The following is a 26,292-nucleotide window of genomic DNA, read 5'->3' on the forward strand; positions in this document are numbered from 1 at the left end:
GGAACTGAGAAAGCAGTGAGGAGACCACTGCCTTGTCCAGACAGGAGTTGATATGATGGTGGCCGAGATGGAAGAAAGCCAAGCGGAGGCAGCTGAGAGGATGGAAAGGGACAGATGGGCAGGAGGAGTACGTGGGGGGCCAGATTGACAAGATTATGTGTGACCTGGCTACGGGGGTGGGAGAGGAAGGTGTCAGGGATGACTCCCAGCTTCCAGGCTCGCACACCTGGATTGACTATGGTGCTGATCAGGGAGGTAGGGAACACAGGAATGGACCTGCATTGGAAAGTGGATTCTGAGACTTAGGTAAGTTGAGTCATTTAAGGGAAGATGTCCAGTAGGCAGTTGTACATATGGGACTGGACCTCAGAGGAGAAGGGAGAACTGGAGATGGAGACCCGAGGTCCTCGGGGTGTGGCTGGCACAGGAACTGTAAGCCACAGGTGTGATGAGATGGCCGAGGGGGTTGCATGGGGGGAGAAGAAAGAGGATCCAAGACTGAGCTGTGAGGGACTATCGGTGTTGCGGGAGGAGGAAGAACCTGAAGAGGCACTGGAGAAAGGGGCAGCCTGGGATGTGAAAGGAAAACCCGGTGTGACAATATAATGGAAGAATATGTGTGCTTTCAAGAATTGGGGGATGATGCCTGACCTGTGGTGGCGCAGTGGATAAAGCGTCGACCTGGAAATGCTGAGGTCGCCGGTTCGAAACCCTGGGCTTGTCTGGCCAAGGCACATATGGGAGTTGATACTTCCAGCTCCTCCTCCCTTCTCTCTCTCTGTCTCTCTCTCCTTTCTCTCTCTCCTCTCTAAAATGAATTAAAAAAAAAAAAGAATTGGGGGATGGCTATCAGAGTCCATAACGCTGAGTGGTCAAGTCACAAGGCAAAAGTGAGGGAAGACAGTCGTCTCGAGAATTTAGCTGTGTAGGGGTTGGGTAGCATAGCTACACCTCCTGCATCAGGGTTAGCTGCCTCATGACTTTTTCTTTAACTGCAGAAACTGTTCCTTAACTACTGACCTACGAATACTCCAAGGGCATGAACTGGGGTATGGGGTTGTGGGTGTCCAATTTAAAATCACCTCTGCTTGAATCAGCAGGACATCACCTCAGGCCAGTGGACCATGTTACCAGTCCTCAAGTAGCATTTGATTTCACCATAGGAGCTTATATTACCTTTTAATGGCTTTCCCTTTGTTATCCCAGGAGAGGAAGGATTCCATTCCATCCTCTTTGGAAGGGAGAGGATGAGAGAAAGGTCTAGAGGGAGTGACCAATTTCAGTGAAAATTTTTAAAAATTTTTTTGTTTTATTACAGGGACAGAGAGAGAGTCAGAGAGAGGGATAGATAGGGACAGACAGACAGGAAGGGAGCGAGATGAAAAGCATCAATCATCAGTTTTTCGTTGTGACACCTTAGTTGTTCATTGATTGCTTTCTCATGTGTGCCCGTGGGCCTTCAGCAGACCGAGTAACCCCTTGCTCGAGCCAGCGACTTTTGGTCCAAGCTGGTGAGCTTTGCTCAAGACAGATGAGCCCGCGCTCAAGCTGGCGACCTCGGGGTTTCGAACCTGGGTCCTCCATATCCCAGTCCGATGTTCTATCCACTGCGCCACCGCCTGGTCAGGCTAAAAAAATTTTTTTAATTGATTTTAGAGAGAGAGGAAGAGGGAGAGAGGGAGAGAGATAGGAACACTGATCTATCTGTGAATGAGCCCTGATCGGGAATTGAACCGGCAACCTCTGTGCTCAGGCCTATACTCTAACCAAATGAGCTATCCTACCAGGGCAGGAAAATCTTTTTTAAAAGGAATCGTCTAGCCTGACCTGTGGTGGCGCAGTGGATAGAGCGTCGACCTGGAAATGCTGAGGTTGCCGGTTCAAAACCCTGGGCTTGCCCGGTCAAGGCACATATGGGAGTTGATGCTTCCAGCTCCTCCCCCCTTCTCTCTCTCTGTCTCTCCTCTCTCTCTCTCTCTGTCTCTCCCTCTCCTCTCTAAAATGAATAAATAAATAAAAAATTAAAAAAAAAAAAAAGGAATCGTCTAGCCTGACCAGGTGGTGGCGCAGTGGATAGAGCGTCAGACTGGGATGCGGAAGGACCCAGGTTCGAGACCCCGAGGTCGCCAGCTTGAGCGCGGGCTCATCTGGCTTGAGCAAAGAGCTCACCAGCTTAGACCCAAGGTCGCTGGCTCCAGCAGGGGGTTACTCGGTCTGCTGAAAGCCCGCGGTCAAGGCACATGTGAGAAAGCAATCAATGAACAACTAAGAAGTCGCAAGGCGCAACGAGAAACTGATGATTGATGCTTCTCATCTCTCTCCGTTCCTGTCTGTCTGTCCCTGTCTATCTCTGCCTCTGTAAAAAAAAAAAAAAAAAAAAAAAAAAAAAAAAAAAAAAAAGGAATCTTCTATAACACTCTTAATATCCTCTTTATATTGATAGCGGCAGATAGTGGGCAGCTCACTATCTGTCCCTTAGCCTCCATCTTCACAAACTTCTCAAAAGAGTTGTCCACATTTCCTCAAATTCTACCTCTAAGCTCCCCTCCCCTTCATGGACATTGGTCTCACCCAAGTCACCAATGGCTAACCTCTAGAAATAAATCACGTTCCACTGTAAATTTGTGGCTGCATTTGACACTTGATCAATTCCTTGGTGAAACTCCAGTCTGTTCTGGTGTCCCACTCTCCTGGTTTCTCCTGTGAATAAAAAATTGTCCAGACTTTGGAAACAGGAAAAAGAACTACACTGACATCCTCTCAATGTAGTGTCGGGCATTATCCAATGTGCCTGTTCTACTGGGGATCATCAGCTTCTCTAGGGATATATATTTTTGACTGTCTTCCAATTTACTATTGATTAGGGTAATTTACAATTCAGTAAGAGTAGAGGTTAATTTATAGACAATTCATAATAAGCATATAATTCTTGCCCAATAGCAATGAAAATGTTTTCCATGTGGTAGGAAAAAAAACCACCCCAAAGGATACAGTTTCTTGTCTTGTAGGGCATTAGCCTGTATTAAGTTCATTTCATTATTCCTTTGACTGACCAATTCTATATTCATTCTCAAAATCTCTTTTGAACTAGTCTTTTAATTAAAATTTTTATTTTTTTATTTTTCTGAAGTTGGAAACGGGGAGGCAGTCAGACAGACTTCCGCATGCGCCTGACCGGGATCCACCCGGCATACCCACCAGGGGGCGATGCTTTGCCCATCCGGGGCGTCTCTCTGTTGCGACCAGAGCCATTCTAGCGCCTGAGACAGAGGCCATGGAGCCATCCTCAGCACCTGGGCCAATTCTGCTCCAATGGAGCCTTGGCTGTGGGAGGGGAAGAGAGAGACAGAGAGGAAGGAGAGGGGGAGGGGTGGAGAAGCAGATGGGCGCTTCTCCTGTGTGCCCTGGCCGGGAATCAAACCCGGGACTCCTGCACACCAGGCTGATGCTCTACCACTGAGCCAATCAGCCAGGGCCTGAACTAGTCTTAATATCTTATCGATGTCCTCATTCATTAACAAATAAAAGCTTTGATATATGTTCATTTTATATTTGAATCATGTTTTTTAACTCTTTTGAAAATTATTCTTGACTACTCCTAATACTGTGGTCCCGGCCTGACCTGTGGTGGTGCAGTGGGATAAAGCGACGACCTGGAACACTGAGGTGGCCGGTTCGAAACCTTGGGCTTGCCTGGTCAAGGCACATATGGGAGTTGATGCTTCCTGCTCCTCCCCCTTCTCTCTCTCTCTCTCTCTCTCTCTCCCCTCTCTCTAAAAATCAATAAATAAAATATTAAAAAAAAATACTGTGGTCCCCACCTCAGCAGGCTGAGATGAGAACAGGAATAGTGGGGTGGAGGTGAGTTAGGTGACTAAAAAGAGACAGGTATGAAGGGCTTTTCTGCCAGGTGTCCAGGAATGCTAGTGTTTGCCTGGTGCCCTGGCTTTCTGTGGATTCCTAATTCTCCTGCCACTTAGAGCTCCCCCTGGTGGACTAGTTCTCCTCTGCACTGCAATGCTGAGTTCTCAAGCCAAAGGCTCCTTCCCAGCGGGGTGAGAGGCCATGCCCAGCCTTCTCTGCTAGCTTCCCGGTGTCCATAGTTGAGGAGGGATTGCTTCCTCCTCTCTCCATTCCTTAACCCTACAGGCCTAGCAAACAAATGCCATGGTAGGATCTGCAACTGTCACCCAAAGTTGGTCATCCCAAGCACAAACTTTCTTTGCAGTGTTCTTAAAAATTCATGCAAATGCATTTCAACCCAGTTTTGTAACTACTGTGTCCCTTCCATCAAAACTAGCCATCTAAAGAGCTCCAGCTCGGATTTGTTTTATTATATAATCTTCATTTAAGAAAAACTGATTTACCGTATCTCTTCCATTGAATCCTGTATCTACATATAATTACCTCATTTAACCCTCACAACTGCCCTTGGAGGCGAGTAACAATGTCCCATATTACTGCTGAAGGATCTGGGATTCAGATAGTTAAGTCACTTGTCCAAGGTCACATATGGTGTAAGGGACAGAGCCAGTCAGCTTGAAACCCAGGTGTTTCTGATTCTGATCATGTTCACTCCTGGTTTATAATTATTTGTTTCTCCATGGTCAGAGGTGGCAGGGCCTCTGAGACCTTTGGGTCCCACTTATACCCTTCTGAGATGGGAGACAGGCCCAGAAAGGGGTCAGAACTAGCCCAAGGTAACCCAAGGAGGAAGGTGCAAAATCAGAGGACTCAAAGGAAAAACTGACCAGTCGAGCCCTCTAGAAGCCTAAAGGACATTCTGTCTCTGTCAACCAGGCTTTTGTTAGAAATGTCTGCAAGAAACTATGTTCAGAACTTTACAGAGGATCAAACCCTCGGGAGTCAGAAAAGCTCTGGCCTTTGGGCAGTTCACTATCCTCCTGGAGCCTCAATTTTTGTGTATGTAAAATCGGTCAATTGTTGGAAGATTTGAAAGAAACATAGGTTGGCAAGGCCAGTACATTGTAAACCTAGAGGGTGCCCAGAGGTGATAGACCAAAGCTCATTCTGAGCTCTGGAGCCCGTCAGATTCAGGTTTTAGCCCTTAAATAGCCTGTCTCCTTGGGTAAATTTGTATGCCTCATATGTGAAAGGGGAATAGCTGTACCTACTCCATAGGGTGGTTGTAGGAGTCGAGTGCTTGTAATAGTCGACGGCATGCAATGACCGATCAGTAAAGTTAGCTTCGCAGGTTTACTGCTTGCTCAAGCCGGGACAACCGATTTCCTCCAGGCTCCGCCCCCTCAGGCAGGCCCCGCCTCCGTTTACATTCCGTCCGGCTCCTACTCATCAGGTCGGGCTCCAGCCGGGGTTCCTCCGGCCACCAGGGGGCGGTGGCGCTGAAGGAGGTCTTCTAGCCGAAGCAGGTGACGCTCTAGGTGAGGGAGGTGGCTGCTCTGTGGCCAGTGGCAGGGGCACGCTAGCCAGCGGGTGTGAGGGGCGGGCTATCAGTGGTGCGGCGGGCGGGCGGCGATGGCGGCCGTACGGGGCCTGCGAGTGTCTGTGAAAGCTGAGGCCTCGGCGGGGCCAGTCTTGGGGCTCCCGTCGCCCGAGGCGGAGTCCGGCTTGGAGCGTGGCGAGCCGGAGCCCATGGAGGTGGAGGAGGGCGAACTGGAGATTGTGCCGGTGCGGCGCTCGCTGAAGGAACTGATCCCGGTACGGGAGGGCTGCGGGCGGCGAGGAGGTCGCCGAGCGAGCGAGCCCCCTGCGTCGGAACGGGCCGGAAGGGGAGGCGGCAGGCTGTGCGGCCAGGGGAAGTCAGGGGAAGGGGAGAGGGCAGCGAGCGCCCGGGGGGCGGGGCGCCAGGCTGGGGAGACCTGGAGCCGGAGAAAGGACGCTGGGGCGCCCGGAAATGGGAGTTGAGGGGGCCGAAGGAGGTGGGGGAGAGCTGAAGGGTACTTAAGGACGCCCCCTTCGCTTCCCCTCTGAGCTAGTCTGTACAAGGGGTTCGTGAGCAGGGGCTGGGATTGACTATCTGGGGACTTGTGAAGGATGAGCCCCGGGCGGGAACAGAACCGAGAGCGGCCCAGAACGGCCGGGTGGCGCCGGCATCCAGATCTCCCTGTTGGTCCTGCTCCCGTGTCGCTGGTGTCTGGGAAACGTAGCGCTCGCGGTTTCTCTTGGGAGGGCTGAACTTGACCGCAGTCGGAACTCAGTGTTTCTGCTGTGACTTGAGGGTCATCTTGTCCCGGAGCAGCTCCGCTGCACTCTGGCCCCAACATCTAACCTTTAATGAAACCAAAACATCGGCGAACTCACAGTGATTCTTGATCAGTCTTTCATCACATTGGGGATGGCGAGAGGTGCTTTGCTTGTGGTTTGGGGGTCCTGTGTCCGGTTCTCAGGGCTGCTCTCGGGCCTGAGTGGTTCTTTTCAGGGACTGAATTTCTCACCGACACGAAGAAACTACTTTTTTTTTTTTTTTTTTTTCCACATTAGCAGGTTCTTTTGTTTTTAAACTGAAATTGTGGGAAAAGGTAAAGGTGGAGTCACTAAAGATAACAAATGGTAACGACTTTGGTAACAATGAACATAGTGTCATTTTACCATCAACTACTTTATATCATTTAATTAGCACTGCAGTTACGAAGTATGTATCATCCCTTTATTCATTCAGTGTAACATATTGCATTCTCCACGATGTGCCAGGCACAGTCCTAGGCCCTTGGTCAAGATTAAACTCCCTCCTGGAGTTTATGTTCCATTTGGGGAACACAAGTAAACAAATAATTTCTGATAGTGGTGAATGCGGTGAGGAGAATACAGCAGGTTAATGGGATAAAGGGTGCAGAGAGCAGAGACAGTGTGCAGGGTGGGAAGCAGAATGGAATAGGACTGTTAGGGAAGTCCTTTGAGGTGGTGACATTTAAGCCGAACCCCAAGTGACAAAAAGAAAGTGTTCTCAGGAGGGGCAACAATAAGCACCAAGGCTTTGAGATGGGAACATGACTTTTGTTGAGGAAACAAGGTTCTATAGCACAAATATGAGAGCAGTTAGAGGGCAGGAAGGTGGGCAGATACCGTGGAGGAAACCTAGGCCCAGCGAGGGCAGTGAAATTGTGGCATGTCCTGTAATCTGTGACCCCTGGAGTTGCCATTTGAATCCTGGGTTTTCCACTCCCACCCTCCTTTCATTGCACTGTGCTGTGTTTTCTATAGGTCTAGGTGAGTCTGGATTTTCTGCATTTTGATGAAGACTTGTGCTCCACCATCGTGGTCTGACGTGATGAATTTGGCCAGTCTGGGTTGGGGAGATAAGTGACCGTGCCCCATTTTGGGCGTTTTTCACAAAAGCCTTTAGATTTTCACTTACACGGATACCTTCAGTAGATGGAATTCTTTAAGGTCTTAGGATAGGATGTAGAAAAGACTTCTCTTTAGAGTTGTTGGTTGCTACCACATAGTCACTGGAATGGGCTTCCTCATAGTAAGGGGTTGTCAGGGTGGGGGAAGGATTGCTGAAAAGAATGACTGTCCAAAAGGTATCAGCTGTCTTTTATCATGAGTTTCTCATCAGTTGCCGTCAGCATTTCTTACCCTTCCTCCTTGTGTTAGGACACAAGCAGAAGATATGAAAACAAGGCTGGCAGCTTCATCACCGGAATTGATGTCACCTCCAAGGTAAGACAGACCATGATTTATTTATTCATTTTGATAAGCTGGTAGACTTGCTCCCTAGGACTTGCAAAACTGCAACTAGTCTTTGCCTACTATTTTCTTTTGTTGCTGGATTAAAATTTATTTAAATGTAATATTACACAATGATGCCTTTGTGCCTTCTGAAAACATCCAGGCAGTATTTGTGTATTCTCGTGTTCAGAACAAGATAAAATCACTATATCTGGGTGACTGTGCTTAATCATATCCAAGAAAAAAGCACTGGGAATGCTTTTTTTTGCTTTTTAAAATTTTTTTAATTTTATTAATTTATTGTGTTTGCATAGATTCTAGTGTCCCCCCGAATACATCCTCCCCTCCCCCATGTTCCCCAGTACATCCCTCCCCTCCCCCACCTCATAACACCCTCCTCCCTTTTCTCCAGGATTTGCTTTTCTGCTCTTATTCCCTCCTATCACCCTATCATCCCCTTTCCCTCTGTCTGCTTTCCTTCTGGATCCTTTTTTTTTTTTTTAAATATCTTTTAAGGCTCTATTCATTTTATTTATTTATTATTATTATTTTTTTTACATAGGCAGAGATAGACAGGGACAGACAGACAGGAACGGAGAGAGAGATGAGAAGCATCAATCATTAGTTTTTCGTTGTGCGTTGCGACTTCTTAGTTGTTCATTGATTGCTTTCTCATATGTGCCTTGACCATGGGGCTACAGCAGAGCCAGTGATCCCTTGCTCAAGCCAGCGACCTTGGGCTCAAGCTGGTGAGCTTTTGCTCAAATCAGATGAGCCTGCGCTCAAGCTCAGGGTCTTGAACCTGGTACTTCCGCATCCCAGTCCGACGCTCTATCCACTGTGCCACCACCTGGTCAGGCCCTTCTGGATCCTTTGATACCTCCTCTGTCTCTATTCTTCTCCTTAGTTCATATTGTTCATTGGATTACTCAAATGAGTGAGGTAATCTCTGCCTGGTTTATTTTATTTAACATAATAGTTTCCAGGTCCATCCATGTTGTTGCAAAAAGTAGGATTTCCTTCTTTTTCATGGTCCCATAGTATTCATTGTGTATATGCACCATAGCTTTTTAATCCATTCGTCTACTGTCAGACACTTGGGTTGTTTCCAGATCTTGGCTATTATAAACAATGCTGCCATAAACATGGGGGTGCATTTCTCCTTTTGAATCGTTGATGTGGTGTTCTGGGGATATATTCCTAAAAGTGGGATGGCTGGGTCAAAAGGCAGTTTCATTTTTAATGTTTTGAGGAATCTTCATACTGTTTTCCACAGTGGCTGGACCAGTCTGCAGGGGATACTTTTTTGTACTATGTCCATTCTTTAAAAATGATACACTGTTTCTACTTTAAATGAAACAAAACATGATAAATGTTTGGCACATAGCAGTTCCTTAGTAAAAATGTCTTTATTCCTTACTGGTTGTAGGCTTAGAATAATAGGATTTCCTGATTGTGTGGCTGTCTAAACTTTGAAGACCAAGTCAGCTGAATTATTCTCAGTACCTGGGAGTATTATTTTTTATTTAGTGATTACTGTTTCTAGATTACCAATTTCACTGTAATGGCTTACAGAGCCAAACCCATTATTTTTCTTATTATAAATAGTCAATTCATATTTGTTGCTTTAATTGGTGGTATCCAGTTTAGACATTCATTCTGATGTTAATGTGTGCAATTAAGTTTGGAACAGAATTTTGAAATCTGAATAATAGTACTAAATTGGATATATAATATATTGGATATATAAAAGAAAAAATAAAAATAAACATGTCACGCTTACCTTTTTATACTTTATCTGGGTCTCTGTCTTAGATGGCTTAAAGGCCAAAAAAAGAAATGATCTTTTAGACAGACAAGAAAATAAAGTGAAGATATTTTCTTACTGTAATTGAAAAGAATAGACTGTACTGTTCATAATCCTACACAATTTGCTATTATAAGAAACAAATATATGGGGGAAAGAGTGATGGTCCCAGAATTGGTGCATAAGTTGTTACTGAAGGAAGGTAGATTAGCTGTTTGCACTGAGAAAACTTCAGTGAAGAAAATTAGCATAACTACATAACTATTGGGAAATAACAGAAGTGTTGCTGCTTTACCAATCCCCACAAGCTTTCTATAGTCAGGCCTTTAATTAGTATGGCAAAATCAATGTATAATTAGTGAAGGGTTCCTAAGAGCTATTAGAAACCCACAGTTAGATCTGGGTTTATTTAGCTCTTGGGAAAAAAATCTTACGAAGCTGATTATTTTGTTTTTCAGTGAAGCATCATTGTTTCTTGTCACTTAAAGATAAAAACTGGCAATTCCATGGACACAAGCCTAGAATAGAAGAGAAATTTTCTTTGCCTCAATGTTATTTTTAACCCAAGAAAAAGCCTTAGGGAGTGGACTGCTCATGGAGATGTTGTGTGGATGAGTGTGAAAGGTGTGATTACCATGCACACAGACAGTGTGAAATGGGGCCGGAGGTGGGGCTCCTAGGAATAGCGCCGAGGTCAGAAGGTCTGCCCTACTTACTAGCTGAAGTACTTCCAAGCCAACCTTTTAACATTTTTGTGCTTCAGGTTCTGCACCTGGAAAATTGGGACTTCAGATTGTTTAGTTGTAATTTGTTTGAAGCATGATTGCTAATAATAAATTTCAGAGATTTAAGCATTATTTATTAGTCATTGAGTCAACAAATATTCATTGAGTTCCTACTCAGCCCCAGACATAGTGATAGGCATTGAATCATCCTGCAGATTATTATAAATTATAACAGCATTAGTGTACAACTTACAAGCATTGACTTTGAATATCCATTCTCTGCAAAAATTATTAAAGGTACATTGTTGCTTATTTCTTCTGATTTATTTTAGGGTTGTCCCTGATGCGTTATGTTGTGTTTGTGATTGTGTGTGATTTAACTTTCCTTATTCATTGAAACATGTCTTTACCTTCTAGGAAGCAATTGAAAAGAAAGAGCAGCGAGCCAAGCGCTTCCATTTTCGATCAGAAGTAAATCTTGCCCAAAGAAATGTAGCTTTGGACCGAGACATGATGAAGAAAGGTACGTGGTGTTTGGTGATATTTTTCCACATTTCCCCAGACAGTAACTTTTCCTTGCATGGCCTTGTACTTCTGGCCTTGCCTTGCATGTCCAGTCCTCATCCAAATACTCCCAAAGGAAAGGGACTTGTGAAGTCTCCATTTCTGCGGTGGCCTGTTTAAAGTTGAGTTATTTCTTAGATTTTCAAATACTTGAGCTAGAAAAAAAGAGATTGTCTTGTCAGAGGAAGCCTAGAGAAAGTCACTCAGTTAGTGGTGGAACTGAGATTAGAACCTGTGCTTCTATGGACTCTTAGCCATTTTCTGCTCTTATCATAGAAGGGTTAACTTTTCTTTGCCTTTACATGCGTTAGAAGTATATGTATCACAGTGAGACCTTTTATGGGAGTCAGGGAAATATTGGGATTGGTGGAGGGAAGCCATCAATACTTCTGTTGATACAGACTTATGATTTTGTTTTCTCTTTGTGGCTAAATGTTTTGCTTCCTAGAACTCACCCTGAATTATATAATCTGCCCCAGTCTTCTGAAGCAATTTATAAGTAAAAAGGGAAATTATTACTTTTTTAGTGACTCATAGTCATGTTTATTGTTCCATGCTGATATAAATCCATGAAGACAGGAGTTCCTCTGTTGTATTTGCAAACCTGGGTATTTGTGAAGAGCTGAATAGACAGACCTCTGAATACATGTTCAAGTCTGCGCTCTGCCGTATGAGTTTCTCTAGGCTTGCTTGATTGACAAAAACATGTTGAATGAATGAAAGAAGAGCTGTTATTTTTTGGGAGCTTGCTCTCTTACCAGGCACTGTGTTAATTAACATAGTACATATTTGTTTCTTATTCATTTCTCACAACAACCCTATGAGGAGTATATTTTTTTATTCCTGTTTTACAGAGAAGTAGAAATGGGCTCAGAGAAGTTTAATAAATGCCCAAGGTTATGCAGCTAGTAAAAGTGGTATCAGGATTTCAACCTAGATTAACTGACTCTAAAGCCTTGCTGTTGACTAGATACTGTGCTCTATTGCCTTATAGTATGTGATATGATCGCAGTTTTACTTATATTGTACTTGAGGCACTGTTTAAAAATTACGCTTATTTATCCCTATTAAATTATATCTTGTTAATTTCAAGACTCTGTTTCAGTCTGTTGAGTTCATTTTCATGTTAACCATACTTTTTAACATTTTTGGTATATTCCTCACTTTGGTATGCCAGGCTTCTTCATCTTCACCCATTTGTTGGTAAATGTTAATCAGGGCAATCCAGTATCATGCCATGAAACAGAGATCCATGAGTTATAAGTCTTATTTTATTATCAGGCCCACATTTCATTTTATTGTCATGAGGGACTATGAAGGTCACATGCCTTACTGATCTCGAAATAGAACACCATCTATGTATTATTGAAATTCTTGGCTGGGTAATGCTGTCAAAAGAAGAAAAGGGGCCTGACCAATGGTGGTGCAGTGGATAGAGCGTCAGACTAGGATGCAGAGGACCCAGGTTCGAGATCCTGAGGTTGCCAGCTTGAGCGCAGGCTCATCTGGTTTGAGCAAGGCTCACCAGCTTGAGCCCAAGGTCGCTGGCAAGCCAGGGGTTACTCGGTCTGCTGAAGGCCTGCGGTCAAGGCACATATGAGAAAGCAATCAATGAACAACTAAGGTGTCCCAACGAAAAACTAATGATTGATGCTTCTCATCTCTCTCCATTCCTGTCTGTCCCTCTCTCTGACTCACTCTCTGTCTCTATAAAAAAAAAAAAAAAATTAAAAAAATTAAAAAAAAAGAAGAAAAGGGATTAGTGTGGCTTGCTTCCTTGTGAACTCATATCATTTCCTATGGGAAGGACTTGATTTCTTAAAGGATTGTAGATTCTGTTTGATAAGCTAATTCTTAAAAATTTCAAAGAATAATATAATCTTTTTAGTCTATTGTTTGGGAATTTCTTTTTTCCTCTTTTATGAAAGTCAGTACAGGATCAGTCCTTCTCAAGGCTTTAACGTACTTTACTTTTTCCCTGTATTTAGAGATTGCTGCCTATTTCTGAAACCACAATTGCATGTGTCAGTCAGTACATTGGGATGTAAATTCTGTACTAGAAGATTTAAACTATTAAGTTACTAGAGAAGTTTAAAAAATTATTAAAGAATTTAAATTTAAAGAATTAACTGGGCCTGTGGTGACATAGAGCGTCAACCTGGAATGCTAAGGTTGCCCGTTCAAATCCTGGGCTTGCCTGGTCAAGGCACATATGAGAAGCAGCTATGGTTGATGCTTCCCGCTCCTCCTGCCCACCTTTCTCTCTCTACGATCAATAAGTAAAATCTTTAAAAAAAAATTACAGAATTATTAAGGTCCTGTCTCATTTGCTCAGTGGTAAAGAGCATCAGCCCAGCATGTGGAAGGGAAGTCGGTTCTATTCCTGGTCAGGGCATATAGAAGAGGTGACCATCTGCTTCTCTCTCTCTCCCTCTCTCTCTCTCTCTCCCTCTCTCTCCCCCTCCTCTTCCCCTCTGGCAGCCGTGGCTCCATTGGTTCGAGTGCATCAGTCCCAGGTGCTGAGGATGGCTCATGGAGCCTCCACCTCAGGCACTAAAAATAGCATGGCCACAGATGGGCAGAGCATCAGCCCAAGATGGGTAAAGCATCAGTCCCAGATGGGAGTTGCCCAGTGGATCCCGGTTGGGGTGCATGTGGGAGTCTATCTCCCCTCCTCTAAACTTGGAAAAGAAGAAAATAAAAGAATTATTAAAACTAATTCTTATGCTGTTGTTGCATGTCTTGGATTTTAGTTCCTACCTAATGATAGCTATTCTACTGCCAATTAGTAAAAATAGATCACCAACCAGTTCTTTTTTTCCTGCATCATCGTCTCAAAGCTGTGTTGTTCTAAATATTTTTTTTAGAAGCTATCAGCATTTTTGATGAGCCTGTATATTCCGGACTGTACCCGAGATGTTGCACAAATAACTCATGTTCACCAAAGAAAATTTGGGAAGGAGAGTAAGAAGAGAAATTGCCCAGAGTCTACACCAAACCCAGTCACTGTCAACATTTTGTTTATTTCCTTTTATTTTTTATGTGTGGATTTTATTTTTGTTTTTCTTTTCTCTTAACATTGTGTCATCTGCATTTTCCATGTTATTATATAGCCTGATGTTAGTCTTCTAGATTCTTACATTTCTTTTTTCATTTTTAAAATTTTTTTATTTTTTGAGAGAGGAGAGAGAAGAAAAGAGGGTGAGAAGCATCAATTCATAGTTGCTTCTACTGTTTAGTTGTGCATTGTTGCTTCTGAGGAAAGATTGTGAGAAGCATCAACTCGTACTTGCTTCCACTTTAGTTGTATAGTATTGATTGTTTCTCTTCTGTGCCTTGACACCGAGCCGGTGTCCCCTTGTTCAAGCCAGCAGCCTTGAGCTTTTTTTCCCCCTTTTATTGAGAGAGACAGACAGGAAGGAAGAGAGATGAGAAGCATCAAGTCATAATTGCAGCACCTTAATTCATTGATGGCTTTCTCATATGTGACTTGACCGGGGGCCACCAGCTGAGCCAATGACCTTGGGCTTCAAGCCAGTGACTATGCAGTCATGTCTATGATCCCATGCTTAAACCATGACCCCATACTCAAACTGTTGTGAGCCGTTGCTCAAGCTGGCGACCTTGGGGTTTCAAACCGGTGTCCTCAGCGTCAGAGGCTGATGCTGTATCTACTGCGCCACCACCTGGTCAGGCAGCCTTGGGCTTTTCATGCCAGTGACCTCTGGGCTCAACCTGGTGATTTGGGTATGGTGTGGACGATTCCCCTGCTCAAACCAGCAATCCTGTGCCCAGAGCCAGCAACCTTGGGATTTCAAACCTGTGACCTCAGTGTCTGGGTTGATGCTTTGTCTGCTGTGTTACCACTAGTCAAGTGATTCTTAGGTTTTTTCATCCATTCTTTTACATTTGTCAATAGTAATTTACCCTTAATCTGTCTCCCATATGTGTTCTTTGGCTAATAATTCTCACCCAAGCTTTGCTGCCTTCTCTTTCCTTGGGATCACCGCTCATACTCTGAGTTATTATATTTAGTGTCTTCCAAATTATTTTTATCATTCTAGTGTGAGGTAGAGATTGGCTTTTTTTTCCTCTGAATTTTCAGAAATCTGCTTTCCTACTACCTATCATTCATTGTCTTTATTCCTGTTAGAAAAATCCAAGATGATGCCCTCACCACCTTGCTGATAGTCAACATTCAGTAAAGATCCAGTTCTCATTCCCTAATCCAGTGGTCCCCAACCCCCGGGTTGCGGACTGGTACCGGTCCGCAGAGAAAGAATAAATAACTTACATTATTTCCATCTTATTTATATTTAAGTCTGAATGATGTTTTATTTTTAAAAAATGACCAGATTCCCTCTGTTACATCCATCTAAGACTCACTCTTGATGCTTGTCTCGTAAGTACGACAATTATATTTAAAAATACCACAGTTTTCACGCCTGTTGCATAATTTTGTTTTGTTCATTTATCCATCCCACCCTAAAGGCCGGTCTGTGAAAATACTTTCTGACATTAAACCGGTCTGTGGCCCCAAAAAAGGTTGGGGACCACTGCCCTAATCCATCTGTTCACTGCCATCTCAGTAGTTAGGTCTTTCTCATCGATTGGGCACAAATCTAGGTCCTGCTTTGTTTTATTTTAAGCAGTGACATTGTCAGCAAGATGAGGGAGTATTGAGCATTCTCCTTTGGCAGTCTTCCATCACATTTTGAGCTTAACAAAGGTTCCATCCCTAGTAGTAGGTCTTGCCACTGTCAGTTTGGTTCTCTTTTGAGAATGAAACTTACTTATCTTTCAGCTGATTGAGACTAGTTTATCTCTGTAGTGATATGGCTTTTGTATCTCTTTTTTAATATCTCTACATGTTTCTTTTTTTTTTTTTTTTGTATTTTTCTGAAGCTGGAAACGGGGAGAGACAGTTAGACAGACTTCCGCATGCGCCCAACTGGGATCCACCCGGCACGCCCACCAGGGGGCGATGCTTTGCCCCTCTGGGGCGACACTCTGTTGCGTCCAGAGCCATTCTAGCGCCTGAGGCAGAGGCCATAGAGCCATCCCCAGCGCCTGGGCCATCTTTGCTCCAATGGAGCCTCGCTGCGGGAGGGGAAGAGAGAGACAGAGAGGAAGGAGAAGGGGAGGGGTGGAGAAGCAAATGGGCGCCTCTCCTGTGTGCCCTGGCTGTGAATGGAACCCGGGACTCCTGCACGCCAGGCCAACGCTCTACCGCTGAGCCAACCGGCCAGGGCCTTGAGTGGGTTTTTTGTGGGGGTTTTTTTGTTGTCTTTTTTTTGAAGACAGAGAGGGATAGACAGGGACAGACAGGAAGGGAGAAAGTTGAGAAGCATCAATTCTTGTTGTGGCATCTTAGTGTTCATTGATTATCTTCTCATATGTGCCTTGACTCGGGGGCTCCAGCTGAGCCAGTGACCCTTTGCTCAAGTCAGCAACCTTTGGGCTTAAGCCAGTGACCATGGGGTCATGTTTATGATTCCATGCTCAAGCCAGAGGACCCCGTGCTCAAGCCGGCAACCTCGGAGTTTCTTTTTTTTTTTTTATTTTTATTTTTAAATTTTATTTATTCATTTTGGGGGGGGGGAGAGAGAAGAGGAGGGGAGGAGCAGAAAGCATCAACTCCCATATGTGCCTTGACCGGGCAAGCCCAGGGTTTTGAACTGGCAACCTCAGGGTTCCAGGTTGACGTTTTATCCACTGTGCCATCACAGGTCAGGCTATACATGTGTTTTGTTTTTTTTTATTCATTTAGGGGGGAGAGAGAGAGAGAGAGAGAGAGAGAGAGAGGGAGGGAAGGGGGAGGAGCAGGAAGCATCAACTCCCATATGTGCCTTGACCAGGCAAGCCAGGGTTTTGAACCGGCAACCTCAGTGTTTCCAGGTTGATGCTTTAGCCACTGCGCCACCACAGGTCAGGCAACCTCGGAGTTTCAAACCTGGGTTCTCAGCATCCCAGGCCGATGCTCTATCCACTGCGCCACTGCCTGGTCAGGCAAAGCTGTTATTTTCTTATTTGTAGGATTTCTTTAGTTTCCTTTTTCGCTTTATATTTAGGGACAGCATCTCTTTGAGAAATTGTCTCATCTATTGAATATTTTTTTCTTTTTTTACATTTAAAAATTTTAGAATCAGCATGTTAAGTTTAATGAATAATCCTATTGAATTTGGTATTGTTTTAATTACTGCAGGTTAATTTGGGAGAGGTATCGTGTATTTTATCAACACTATTTAATATTTCTCAGCCAAAATGCCTGTACTGAATTAAATAATTTGTTTAATGCTGTTTGGTCTGTGATCAAAATTAAAATAGTGTACCTTGCTGTCAGGTCTCATCTTCTGAAATAAATGTCACCTCTTTAAGGATCTTTCCTTTCTAAACACATGTTATCTGAACTATGTAATGGGGAACTGGTGGGATATGCCATAGTGGATGAGAAAACTTACCATCTGTTCTGTGTCCTGTTTTTCTAGCAATCCCCAAAGTGAGACTGGAGACAATCTACATTTTTGGAGTAGATGAGATGAGTACCCAGGATATCTTTTCCTATTTTAAAGAATATCCTCCGGCTCATATTGAATGGTTGGATGATACCTCCTGTAAGTACACCCAAGTTTTATGTTGAATATGCTTTTGTTTATGATTTTAAAAGTGTTCTTGGCATCTCAGATGGTGAATGATTATGGCCCAGACTAATTCTCTATGCCTAACCTCTGCACTTAGCATGAGAGAGAGAGAAAAATGCCCACTGATGAGAATCAAATGCATTAACCAATCTCCCACGTTATACCCCATGAGTCTTCTAAGTCAGCTCAGAGGTGGTGACCAGGGCTTAGAGAACTGGTTGCTGGAATCTTGAGTCCAGTATACATGACTGAGGCCTCTTTAACTCCCACAATTTCCCAACAAAGGGGTGGATCCAGCCATATAGAGTTGGGCTGAGGGCTGCGTTTTCAGGGCTTTAGACTTTGTCATCGCAACTTGCTGTATGGTTATTCAGAGGGCCGCCTCTGCCTCAGTGTCTCTAATCTAGAACTGTATCAGAACCCTCTGACACTGTACCATACCTCTCATCTGTGCTGGCTTTGGATTGTGTTTTCTGGCACTTCATCTGCTTGCATTAACCTGTGAGCTTTTCAACTTGCAAACTGTCTGTAATTTTTAAGTTGCCTCCCCATTGCAAGTCTGTCCTGACCTCTGGTGACCACTCTGCTCGCTTCTGGTCTTGACTCACTTCTAGTCTGGCTTTACTTACTGCCAGCTTGCAGACCTACTAGGTTGTGCTCTAGAGAGCAACTTGGTTTGGCTGCTGCTTTCTTTAGAAGATGTTCATTCAGTTTTTCACTGAAAGAGGAAGAAATGTGACTGAGTAAAAGATTTTTCTCCTTTTTTCTTTTTCCTTAACTAACATTATCCAAATCAAGGGTCGCCAAACCTTTTTTTTAAAGGGCTGGGTAGCCCTGGCCTGTTGGCTCAGTGGTAGAACATTGGCCCGGCATGTGGATATCCTGAGTTCAATTCCCAGTCAGGACACACAAGAGAAGCACCCATCTGCTTTTCCACCCCTCCTCCCTCTCACTTCTCTCTCTCTCTCTCTCTCTCTTGCTTCTCTCTCTCTTTCTCTCTCTCTCTCTCTCTCTCCTCCCTCCCCCTCCCACTCCCATTCCTGCAGCCCTGGCTCGATTGGAGCAAGTTGGCCCTGGGCACTGAGGATGCTGAGGATGGCTTCATGGCCTCTGCCTCAGTCGCTAAGAAGAGCTCGGTTGCTGAGCAACAGAGCAGCGCCCCAGTGGGCAGAGCATCACCCCCTAGTCAACTTACCAGGTGGATCCTGGTTGGGGCACATGTGGGAGTCTGTCTCTGCCTCCCTTCTTCTCACTGAATTTGAGAAAAGGGGGGGGCTGAGTAGTAAGTATTTTAGGCTTTGCAGGTCATATAGTCTCTGTCACATTTATTTAGCTCTACCGTAATAACGTAAAAGCAGCTATAGATAGTATGTAATTTAATGATTCTGGCTCTTTCCAGAGTCATTTACAAAACAGGCAGTGGATGTGTAGTTTATTGTATATGAATTATACCTCAGTAAAGCTGGTACAAATATAAACAGACAAATAAATGAAAGATGATGGACTGGATCTAGGTTAAGTCATTAAAACTAGGTAAGCAATATTACAGTTGGAGGGACCCTTAGAAGTATCCAGTTCAACTTCCTCATATTGTACATCAGAAACCAAGAAAAGGAAAAGAGAAACTGCCCAAGGTCACGTGGCTTGTCAGTAACAGAGGTGAGACTCTTTAGACCTTCATTTCTCAAACTTACATGTAAATGCTGTTTGTTTGTTTGTTTGTTTCTTTTCTTGTGGGAGAGACAGAGTCAGACAGGGACAGATAGGAACAGACAGACAGGAAGGGAGAAAGATGAGAAACAATGTGCTTTGAGGGGGGGGGGTGGGGGGGGCTTCAGCAGACCGAGTGACCCCTTGCTCGAGCAAGTAACCTTGAGTCCAAGCTGGTGAGCTTTGCTCAAACCAGATAAGGTGGTGCTCAAGCTGGCGACCTCGGGGTCTCGAACCTTGGTCCTCCACATCCCAGTCCGATGCTCTATCCACTGCGCCACTGCCTGGTCAGGCTGTAAGTGCTGTTTTATTTATTTTATTTAAAAAAAAAATAAATTTTTTTTTCTTTTTTTTTCCGAACCTGGAAATGGGGAGGCAGTCAGACAGACTCCTGCATGTGCCCAACCGGGATCCACCCGGGATGCCCACCAGGGAGCGATGTTCTGCCCATCTTGGGGCATCGCTCTGCCGCAGTCAGAGCCATTCTAGTGCCTGAGGCAGAGGCCACAGAGCCATCCTCAGCGCCCAGGCAAACTTTGCTCCAGTGGAGCCTTGGCTGCGGGAGGGGAAGAGAGAGACAGAGAGGAAGGAGAGGGGGAGGGGTGGAGAAGCAGATGGGCGCTTCTCCTGTGTGCCCTGGCCGGGAATCGAACCTGGGACTCCTGCACACCAGGCCGATGCTCTACCATTGAACCAACTGGCCAGGGCCTATAAATGCTGTTTTAAACAGTTAAAAACAGGTCTCTCTTTTTTTTTTTTTTTTTTTACAGAGACAGAGAGAGAGTCAGAGATAGGGACAGACAGACAGGAATGGAGAGAGATGAGAAGCATCAATCATCAGTTTTTCATTGCGACACCTTAATTCATTTATTGTTTTCTCATATGTACCTTGACCGTGGGGCTACAGCAGACTGAGTAACCCCTTGCTTGAGCCAGCAACCTTGGGTCCAGGCTGGTGAGCTTTGGTCAAACCAGATGAGCCCATGCTCAAGCTGGCGACCTTGGGGTCTCGAACCTGGGTCCTCCGCATCCCAGTCTGACGCTCTATCCACTGTGCCACCGCCTGGTCAGGCAAAGCAGGTCTCTTTTTTACAAGATTTCTCAAAACCTTTGTCTTCCTAATTCTCTTTGTTAAAGAAGCAAATTCACTTAGTTGCTACAAAGCCAAATGCCTGTTATGCCTTTGTTGTGTATATCCCTTGAAGATACTGTAATCCAGTGGTCCCCAACCTTTTTTGGGCCACGGACCGGTTTAATGTCAGAAAATATTTTCATGAACTGGCCTTTAGGGTGGGACGGATAAATGTATCATGTGACCAAGACAAGCGTCAAGAGCAAGTCTTAGACGAATGTAACAGAGGGAAGCTGGTCATTTTTTAAAAAATAAAACATCGTTCAGACTTAAATATAAATAAAACGGAAATAATGTAAGTTATTTATTCTTTTCTGCAGACCGGTACCAAATGACCCATGGACCGGTACTGGTCCACGGCCCGGGGGTTGGGGACTACTGCTGTAATCAAGGAGAACGTCATTTAAAAGGATGTCTGGATGATAAGGAACAGCATAGGGCTTCCCTGTGGGGACAGAGGTGTAAAGGGTAATCCAAATTTATTTGATGATCATCCTCATCAAGAACTAGCACAGCACTCATTGTGTGCCAGTTTTAATATACAAACTCTTTTTCATGGAATCTTTGACTTATTTTGCAGAACCCAGTCCGGAAATGCAGCTCTAGGCTAATTTCATCAAAGAGGTTTTGCTCTTACTTTCTATTTTTCTTTTCATTAGTTGGTTTGTACATTTATTGATACCAGTCTGTACCTAGATGAAGCTCTCAGAATGAATATGAGGCAGTTTCTGCTCTCAGGAAACGTAACCATTTGGATGTGATACAGTGTTTTATTTTACATTTTATTTTAGGTAATGTGGTTTGGCTGGATGAGATGACAGCCACACGAGCCCTTATTAATATGAGCTCTCTGCCAGACCTGGATAAGATAAGAAGCAGGGATACCAATGAAGACAAGTCATCTGAGAAAAGCAAAAAAGGTAACTGGCCTGACCAGGTGGTGGCGCAGTGGATAGAGCATCAGACTGGGATGCGGAAGACCCAGGTTCGAGACCCTGAGGTTGCCGGCTTGAGTGCAGGCTCATCTGGCTTGAGCAAAAAGCTCGCCAGCTTGGATCCAAGGTTGCTGGCTCGAGCAAGGGGTTACTCGGTCTGCTGAATGCCCATGGTCAAGGCACATATGAGAAAGCAATCAATGAACAACTAAGGTGTCGCAATGCGCAACGAAAAACTAATGATTGATGCTTCTCATTTCTCCGTTCCTGTCTGTCTGTCCCTGTCTATCACTCACTCTGACCCTCTCTCTGTCTCTGTTTAAAAAAAAAAAAAAAAAAAGGTAATAACACAAAGGAGGGACTTTAGGGCTGAAAATCAGTTTGGGTTTCTGTGCAGAATGTTATCCAGCATCTCATGACCAGTTATTTCTGAAATAGGCTCTGATGTTTTGGATCATCAGTAAACAGAAGGAGTAAATTATAGGACTTTTAAATGATTTGAGATGGAGTTTGTTAAAGTTCATCTTGTCCTCACATTCCATTTTAGACAAGCCCGAAGACAGTTCAGATGACGAGGCTGAAGAAGGAGAAGTTGAAGATGAAAATGCAAGTGATGTAGAGGTTAGTAATAGGGAAAAGATATGTGTAAAGTTTTACATTAAAAAACTGATTACTGTTTTTTATTTAAGGCTTAAAGACTTAGTAAGTTGTGTTCTTTCTCTGGCTCTCACCATTAGACCTGAGGGTGCACCAGTACTGTAGCCTTTAAGTTTGTGTGACTATAATGAATGATTCATCTTGAGATCTTAAAATAGTACTCATACTCCTGTAAAAGAAAATAATTTTTTGAGAAATACTTTGAAATGTTATCTAATCAGTAAAAGTAAGAAAAAGCAAGCCTGACCTGTAGTGGGTCAAGCAGGGGTCAGGAACCTATGGCCTACGAGCCAGATGGGGCTCTTTTGATGGCTGCATCTGGCTTGCAGACAAATCTTTAATTTAAAAAAAAAAAAAAAAAAAACGTTAAAAATATAAAACATTCTCATGTATTACAATCCATTCATTTCCTACCGCTCATGGTCATGGTTGCGGGTGGCTGGAGCCAATCACAGCTGTTCTCCGGGACAACACCAAATTTTTATTGGATAGTGCATAACGTACACGGGTCATTGTATGGCTCTCACGGAATTACATTTTAAAATAAGTGGCGTTCATGGCTCTCAGCCAAAAGGGTTCCCAACCCCTGGGATAGAGCATCGACCTGGAGTGCTGAGGTCGCTGATTCAAAACCCCAGGCTTGCCCAGTCAAGGTACATATGAGAAACAATGAACAATTAACGTGAAGCAATTACAAGTTGATGCTTTTTGTCTCACCCCAAAAGTCAAATAAAATCTAAAAAAATAAAAAGCAAGTAATGGCATGTTTCCTAATGGATTATATAGTATTGTTGGAAAAATTATTTATTTAAAAAATATGCATTTAGTGCATACTATAGTACTATATTTCCCCATGTATAAAAATTTGGGGCCTAAAAACTGGGTGCGTCTTATACAGTGGTTGTGGCATTTCAAATGCCATAGATGGAACTGAGGACGAGGCAATATATGAAGACAGTGATTTGTCATCAGACACAGATGAGGACAAGCTAATGGATGGGAGTTTTGACAGTGAGGAAGAGTTATATGAATTTTATGATGAATAAAACTTGAGTTCAATAACTTTATATAATACTTTTTTTCTTTCCAATTTTGGGCCCCAAAATTAGGTGCATCTTATACATAGGGAAATACGGTATATATCAAATTATAGATGCTGGTGATATGGTGTCAAGCAAACAAAGTCTTTACCCTCTTGGAGCTCACATTTTAGTGGAAAAGACAGACAGTACATAGATACACAGGTATATAATTAATGTCAGGAAGTGATAAGTACTATACACAGGTATATAATGTCAGGAAGTGATAAATGCTATGAAAAAAATTAAGAAGGGTAAGGGAGGGACATGGCTGGTTGGCTCAGCAGTATAGCATTGGCCCAGCGTGTGAAAGTCCCAGGTTCAATTCTTGGTCAGGGCACACAGAGGAAGCGACCATCCCCTCCCCCCTTCCTTCCCCTTCCTCTCCCTTCCTCCCCCTTCCTCTCCCGCAGCCATGGCTCCAGCCATGGCTGGAATGGTTCTTTGAGCAAGTTGGCCCCAGGCGTTGAGGATGGCTCCATGACTTCACCTCAAGTGCTGAAAAAGCTTGGTTGCTGAGCAACAAAGCAGTGGCCCCAGATGGGCAGAGCATCGCCCCATGGGAGGCTTGCTGGGTGGATCCTGGTTGGGTTACATGTGGGCATCTGCCTCCCCCCTCTCTCGCTTAATAAAAAAAAGAAAGATAAGGGCATAGAGTGATGGAGACCATTGTTTTTGACAAGGTGGTCAGGGAAGACCTCTGACTTAGGAATTCTACAGAGGAATTAGTTCTGTAATCCTGATGAGTATTATTAAAGGCAGAATGCTTTCTTAATTAATGTTAGCTTTGCTACAGAATAAAAGTGAAAATGGCTTTAATTTTTATATTGAAATACTCTTTTTTCTTAAGTTGGACACATTATCTCAGGTAGAAGAAGAGTCTCTGCTAAGAAACGATCTTCGTCCAGCTAACAAACTTGCTAAAGGAAATAGGTTATTCATGAGATTTGCTACAAAAGGTAAATGTGATATTTGGTATTGGTTTTTATTTTTAATCAGTGATTTATTATTTAGTGACATCCTTCTCTTTTGAATTTGAAGTTAGATCAGGTAATCTCAAAGCCCTTTCAAAATATAATATTCTGTGCTTATGAAATGCTGGTTTGCTGCCTGAGTTGGAGTTTCCAACTTTAAAAGTAAACATTAACTATTTGTATCCTTTTGTGATTTCTGGCTAAAGTAAGTTATTTTCTGTTATAACTTGTTTGCCACTTTATTGTCTGAACTATAAAAACCTCTGAAAATTGTATATTTTTATTTATTACAGCAGAATTTTCCTGGACATTGTTCATAGTGCCATTCAGCTCAATTCCCTAAGGAATTAAGTCAAATCTCTAATAATTTGTAAGGCTAGTTATACAAAATGATACTTGCTGTGTATTAAACACACACAATTTCTTTTACTTGTTTGAGAATTGATTAGAGGTAACAATCCTTCATCTTTGAATACTTCAGTATGTATTTCTGAAGAACGAGGACTGTCTTACATATAGCACAGTTGTCAAAATCAGGAAGTTTAATGTTAATACCAGCACTATTACATAATCTATAGTCCCCATTCAGATTTCATCAGTTGTTCCAAGAATTCCCCCACTCTGTATATCAGAACTACCTGACACACAGTGAGTGCTGTATGTAGTTGATGGTGATGATGAGGATGATAATTGTCAGATTTGGATTTTCTTTTATACTACTCCCCCATTAAACTGGGACCACTCCAGGACTGAGTATTGAAGTGTACTTTAGTCCCCTAAATCTGGAACTACTGCTTTGCTTTGTTTTCATTGATGGAACCATTTTTTAAAGAGTATAGGCTCATTATTTTATAGAGTGCTCTATAGTTTGGGTTTGTTTGATATCTTATCCTGATTAGATTGGGGTTGTATATTTTAGGTAAGAATGCTATAGAACTGGACCTGGCCAAGTGGCTCACTATATAGTGTTGACCTGGTTCACTTCCCAGTCAGGGCCCCTGTGAGAAGCAATCAGAGAGTGAACAACTAAATGGAAGAACTAGGTGGAACTAAGAGTTGATGCTTCTTTTTTTCTCCCAAGAAGGATTTAAAAATTAAAATAAAAAAGAATACTAACATTTGTCCAATTCCCGGGGATGTTAACTTTCATCACTTGGTTAAGGTAATGATCGCCAGGTTTCTCTATACTGTAGTTTCTGTTTTCCGATTTGTAATTTTAAAATTTGTGGGATGATACTTCGAGATTATGTAAGTAGTCTGTTGCTCCTCAAACTTTCACGCAGTAGCTTTAGCATCCATTGACTTTTTCACTCCATTATTTCTTTATTGGCAGTCTGCTGTAAGGAAGAGTTTTCCCTTCTACCCATTTATTTACTTATTTATGTCAGTGTAGACTCATGGAGTTTTGTTTTATTCAGTGGGTTATCATTCACTGCTATCATTATTTTAATTCATGAGTTGTCTTGGGTTTGGCCAGGAGAGCCCCTTCCAGCCATTTCTCCTCAGACATGTTTTTTTGTAGGGAGTATGTACTAGCTTGTGCCGCTGTGTTTACCCTTAGCACTGGTGTATTCATATTGGGGTTCATCCATTGCAGTCAGTAAGTGCCCAAGGAACCATCAAAGGCCTTCAGAGTATAAAAATTATGTATGATCACTGAGCACCTTTCCTTTCTATTAATTGACATTTTAACTTGACAAAGAGATTTGTCTACATTTACTTGTTTGAGTGTATTCTGGATACATGGCACTGTGCTGTTTTCTTTAAGTTATTTTGAGGAAATCATGATAAACTGGAAAAATGATTTATCAAATATATGGGCTTATGTTTCTTTAATCCCGATTTTGTGTTATTGATGTGTTGCCATTCAGAAATGAATATCACCTTTCAGGAGCAGTGAAAATGCCACCTCTTCAAAAAAGCCTTTTGATTCTTGAGCACCTGTAATGATTGAAATTCTCTCATGCTTCCTAGAACCTTGTATCTTGTATTGTTGGGGTTTTCTAGAAGTATTTCCTCTATGAATCAGCTCCTTAACAGCAGCTTCACCTCATTCATCTGTCTCTCCGACACTTCACTGCCCTACTAGGCACTCAGAGTGAATGTTTACAGTGCATCTTTCTCTTTTGTTGGCTGATTGTGCTGGTCTGATTTCAGCTGTGGAAAACAGTCTTTTTATTTTTTTTTTAACTATTCCACATTGTTTTCACACCCACAGGAAATCCTAGGTAACTGTTGTAATTAATTTTTAGATGACAAAAAGGAACTTGGAGCAGCCAGAAGAAGTCAGTATTACATGAAATATGGGAATCCAAATTACGGAGGCATGAAAGGAATACTTAGTAATTCTTGGTGAGTCCAAAAGTGTAACATACAATGGTTAAACCGTTCTTAATCCTTTAGTTGGTATTCTGC

The 26,292-nt window shown here is 43.2% G+C and overlaps 1 protein-coding gene across 2 annotated transcripts in view; it reads left to right on the forward strand.

Moving 5' to 3' along the window:
- The first annotated feature begins 5,343 nt into the window (after positions 1-5,343).
- The window catches only part of NCBP3 (nuclear cap binding subunit 3), a 40,553-nt gene continuing 19,604 nt past the window's right edge, over positions 5,344-26,292 (forward strand). Inside the window, exons 1-8 of one of the 2 annotated variants that reach the window (XM_066262989.1) lie at positions 5,344-5,679; positions 7,579-7,644; positions 10,603-10,708; positions 17,238-17,363; positions 21,024-21,152; positions 21,715-21,788; positions 23,754-23,862; positions 26,130-26,229. In XM_066262989.1, the coding sequence (XP_066119086.1) occupies positions 5,497-5,679; positions 7,579-7,644; positions 10,603-10,708; positions 17,238-17,363; positions 21,024-21,152; positions 21,715-21,788; positions 23,754-23,862; positions 26,130-26,229 (893 nt within the window). In that variant the 5' untranslated portion in view covers positions 5,344-5,496. Of the gene's footprint in view, positions 5,680-5,861; positions 5,919-7,578; positions 7,645-10,602; positions 10,709-17,237; positions 17,364-21,023; positions 21,153-21,714; positions 21,789-23,753; positions 23,863-26,129; positions 26,230-26,292 lie in introns of those variants that run through there. The other variant, XM_066262990.1, reaches the window with a different exon arrangement.

Source organism: Saccopteryx bilineata, chromosome 2 (genome assembly GCF_036850765.1).
Source record: "Saccopteryx bilineata isolate mSacBil1 chromosome 2, mSacBil1_pri_phased_curated, whole genome shotgun sequence".
Lineage (NCBI taxonomy): Eukaryota > Metazoa > Chordata > Mammalia > Chiroptera > Emballonuridae > Saccopteryx > Saccopteryx bilineata.